Here is a 4,854-nt window from a genome sequence, read left to right as displayed (position 1 = left end):
TAATTTAATTATATAATAATTTTAATAACCTCAATAGAAATTTAATTAAAATATAATCAATAATTAAATTAATTATATAATAATTTTAATAAAATGATAATTAAATAATAGGAAAAAAAAAGATATGATAGATATGCAGTTGAGGCTAGCAAGTGTTAGGGGTAAGATTGTTGCGTGACAACTTGGAAGGTTGAGTCTAGCATTTTGCTATTGATACGTGATGTTGATTGCTACGTAAGTATAAGAAAATAAATTCGCTAATTTATTATTAGTTATAACTTTTGATTGTCCCTTAAGATGGTACTATACTTTCTTTATTTTTTAGTTCTTTAATTAATAAAAAAATAATTAGTCTTGAGCATACAAAAGATTTATATATATTATAACATAACTTATTGGATTTATGCCTTAAGTAGTCCTCTCTTAGCAGCCTCGATCACCCCACCCAGCTAACAAACATTATAAAATTTCATATTAAAGAAAGCATATCAAAACAATCATAAGTAAACCTCCACGCACATATATTAATTTAGTCACAATCATTTGAATTCAATCACTTCTGGAGCCATGAGTATAAACTATACCACAAGAAAATGAACCATACACAAACAATTACTATGAAAAGCTGAAACCAGAACCATGTAGTTTTTGCTCTGTAATTTCATCAATGCGCCGTTGCATCTCCGGAGTGAGAAGATTCTTCCAATCCCCAACCATTCCTCTCCTAAAGAAAGAATAGTTATTCGAGCTCATGGGCGTACCCTGGCGGTGTTTTCCAGTCTTATTCACTTCCAACCGGCTCAGCTTCTGTAAACTACACACCTCCACTATTCTCTCCGCCGCCCCTCTCCTCTCCTCCTCCGCCGTGAACGGTTGTCCCATGAACTCCCCCAATTTCCTCACGTAAAACAGCGTGTCCCTCTTCAAATCCTCGTACTTGAGAAACAACACGTTATCAGGACGCTCAATGCTGGCTTTCCAGTACCCTAAAACGTGATCCCAGTACGGACCATAGTAAGTGCTCCCATCACAAAACGACTCGAATTCTGTCCCCAACGAAAGCCGCTTCACAACGTGATCGTGCTGTCCGCCCGGCAACGCCCTTTGCAAGTAATGCCAGTACGACACGAACGTGTCCTTCGGATCCCGGCATATGTACACCATTTTGCAGCCTTTGGAAATTATGCATTTGGGGAGGGAAGAGAAAGGGAGGTGTGTGGACAAAAGAGGCATTTCAGGATCTTTCTTGTTGTTCTCAACAAGATCAACCTCTAAGAAAGGGACACAATCGTGAGGAACCGCGTTGAACAATGGGTGATTATTATTATTATCTGATAGCCCATCAAACCGGTTCCTCGTCACGATCGCAAAGGCTAAGGCCTTGAGCCATGTGGTGCCGGTTTTCGGGGCACTACACAACAGTATATCGCTGGTTTGCGCTTGGAAACTTTCTTGAACGGAAATGATTCCTTCCAGTACAAAGGGACTGAACCAAAAGCCTTGATACTCATAGTTATAAAAGGCTCCGCTCCATCTTTCTTTTTTAGGAAGGCTGGCTATGATTTCTTGGTATTTCATGTTGAGATCCAAGAGTACTGTGGTGGCTGTGGAGATGAGGATACAGGAAACATGAGTTTGGGATGATATATACACCGAAATTGGAGAATTAAATACATTTCAATCCCTATCACCATTCGTCATTGATCACAATTTGAGAATTAAATACATTTCAATACCCTATCAGCAAAATTTTATTGTCTAATTTTAGATCTTATATCTTGCTTTTGGTAAGACATCGTTTTTCATATATAGTGTATTTTATGTTATTTTATTTTATAAATCTTGAGCCAGCCACTCCTATTAGGGCTCTATATTCTAGGCACATTAAAATTCTTTATCTCCATTAAACATACTTCCTCAAACTATTTGTTCTAGAAGACGTACTCAACTTGTTCTTGTTTTCCGCCGTCAAAGTAATAGTGGATATGTCGGTGGCACGCTACTATGTCCAGCTTTATTTATTAACCCTTCGAATGAGTGTTCCTTTGTAGTCGCGCTGCGGATAACTGTTCTATTGTATCCACGCTACGAATGAGTGTTCTGTTATAGCCATGCTCCGAATGAGTGTTTTGTTGTAGTTGCGTTCCGGATGAGTGTTCTGATGTGTTGCGCTCCAAATAAAGGTTCCGTTGTAGCTGCGCTTCGGATGAGTGTTCTGTTGTAGTCAATCCTGGGGCAAAAAATTTGGTCCGTTAGAATTCTTTTATTTTGTTCGTGAAAAAGTAGCATCAAAAGAACCTTGAGCTCAAGGGAACTACATCTCTACAAAAAGACAAACTGGCAAGCATCTTTACCACGTCACTAACCAAGTAAGGATAAACGATTTAAGGGACAATCTCAATATTCTTTCTAGAGAACCTTAAGATTGAGTGGCATATTAAGACTTTGTATTCTAAGCATACTAGAATTTATTCTCCATCTCCCTATATATATTATTACGAATATTACTATTTACCATTTTTATCCTAGCTAGGACTTTTTTATCCTTGTAAATACATCTCTTTATCTTGTACTTTATATTCATTATGAATTGATCAATAATAAGATATAATAATTTATCTTATTATTATTATCTTTTACTCGTCACATGCAACATCACGAGGTATTTGGCCCCAGGATGCCTCCTCCAATGCGCCATTCTCTTTTACTGTCATGATGCTCGTTACCTCGTGACGAGTATCATGATGTGCATACCCTGAGTATAAATTACAGTTTTCCTCTTATTTTTCTTTGGCTTTAGAACCCTAAGTGCAAACCCTTGATAGCTTAGGTTATTTTTCCTTCATTTCCTTACACATTTTTAGCTTAGATTTACATTTCTACTCATTGGCCAAGTTTGTAACAAGGATCGGAAGGGACTGAACTACAAATTTCATATCATCTCAATTGAGAAGCATTTTTACCTTTCTTTTATTTTCTTATGCAATGTTTATGATTTCTACTTGTGTTCTTGTATTGTTTATCTTGATGCTTTCTTTGTGATTATTGCTTAATGGGTAGAATTCTAACCTATGGTTCATGTGTTTTTTAGGGTGTTATAAATATATCTTATTAATATAAACATTCGTTAGTATGTATTTGGAGGATTCCTTGTCTCAATGAGAGTTGAGTAATGAATTTAACCTACTCTTTGCAAAAGCTCGATTTCTTCCTATGAAAATGGGAGAAATTGGAGGTTTTAGATGCTTTGTGTGCTTGATAGACTTGGAATTGAAGCATCGTGAGGGTGTGCCAAATCCTTGTTCTAGTCCTTTTTTTTTTGGTAGATGTTCTAGTCCTTTATTTGCTCATGGAAGTGCCTTTAAACTCGTATACTTATGCGCATTCCTACTTGATTCCTTGGTTATTTGTTCTCCCTAATCCCATAGGTTGTTGAAGCATCTAGAAGATAATGCTCCCTAGTATGAGTCCTATTTCTTTTTTTTTTCCCCAGGTTTATATCTTGTTAATATATGTTTGTGCTATCTTGTTTAATTAGTGTTGCCATAAAATTTTTGTTTGCTAAGTTTATTGTTGATTTCCTTATACTAGTACCTAGCTGCTTGTAATTGCATGTTACACTAGTACAAAACAGGCTATTCGCGTCTGTTGTAAAACGCAAAACGCGTCTGTTTTACAACAGGTGCATATGAACAAGACGCTAATAGTCCAGACTTTAGGCGTCTGTTGTTGTGGGTCGCCTAAAGCAGACTATAGGCGTCTGTTATTTGGAAAGAACGGACGCCTTTAATATAAATAAAAAATAAGAACAGGCGTCTGTTTATGACGCCTATTCTTATTTTTCAACCTGCTCCCGTAGATTTTCTTTTAACCACATTCAACATAATCTAATTTTCATCATAATAATCAATTCATTCCATCTATCAATAATAATATATATCCTAATTAACTAATAATCATCCACAACAATCTATTATAATTCTCCTAAGTACACAATGCATTTCCTTTCAGTCATATTCAACATAATTCAATTCAATCATCCACAATAATCAATTCAGTCCAATAAAAATATTCCATTTAATTCATTCATCAATACTAATATATTCTAATTAATAATAATCCACAACAATCCAACTAATAATCATCCACAACAATCCTTCTCAAGTAAATTAGCAAGCAAGAAATTTCTCTACTTAGGCATTTTGTACGAAGGATAAATTCTCCCCTACTTCACAATATAATCCATCAACGCAAATTTAATCATTCACAAATAACCATTCAATCCTACAATAATATTCACAATATAATCCACAATATAATCCGTCAACGCAATCCACAATATAAGCAATCTAAACTGCATCACAATCGTAATCCACAATATAAGTAATCTAAACTACATCACAATCCACAAAATACATATTACATATCAAGATGGTCAATAAAAGAACAACTTACTTAACATCACGTGTTGTGCACTTGTGCCTAAAGCAATTCTAACTCTTGTGACAAGTTAAGGAATTCATGAAGCAAACCATTTGTGAACTAGCCATAGACCAACATATTTTGTCCTTGTTCTGAACAATAACCAACAATTTCAGTAATATTAAGAAGTAATTATAACAAAAGCATATAAGTCAAAATGAAGGCAAGTATGACAGCTAGGGATAAAACATCAACATAGCAGGTAAAGTGAAGTTCATATGAGCTGAATATTGCAGTAAAGGGATAAGTACTATGTTATGTGCTCCCGTCATGGGCAAGAAATCATAAGGAAAAAGAAAGAAAGAATAATAGTTTGAAAAGGAAAAGAAGAAGGCACTGGGTTTGCTTGAGACCCAAAACTCCCTTAGACCC

At 35.5% G+C, this 4,854-nt stretch overlaps 1 protein-coding gene across 1 annotated transcript; it reads right to left on the bottom strand.

Annotated features, from left to right (window-relative positions):
- Positions 1–615: 615 nt before the first annotated feature.
- LOC116010784 (flavonol sulfotransferase-like) lies at positions 616–1,578 on the bottom strand. The gene has a single exon (XM_031250293.1). The coding sequence runs from the start codon at positions 1,576–1,578 to the stop codon at positions 616–618; it is 963 nt and encodes a 320-aa protein (XP_031106153.1).
- Between the last annotated feature and the right edge of the window lie 3,276 nt (positions 1,579–4,854).

Source organism: Ipomoea triloba, chromosome 2, assembly GCF_003576645.1.
Source record: "Ipomoea triloba cultivar NCNSP0323 chromosome 2, ASM357664v1".
NCBI lineage: Eukaryota > Viridiplantae > Streptophyta > Magnoliopsida > Solanales > Convolvulaceae > Ipomoea > Ipomoea triloba.
The sequence above is the reverse complement of the archived record's forward strand: the minus strand, read 5'-3'. Positions and strand labels throughout refer to the sequence as shown.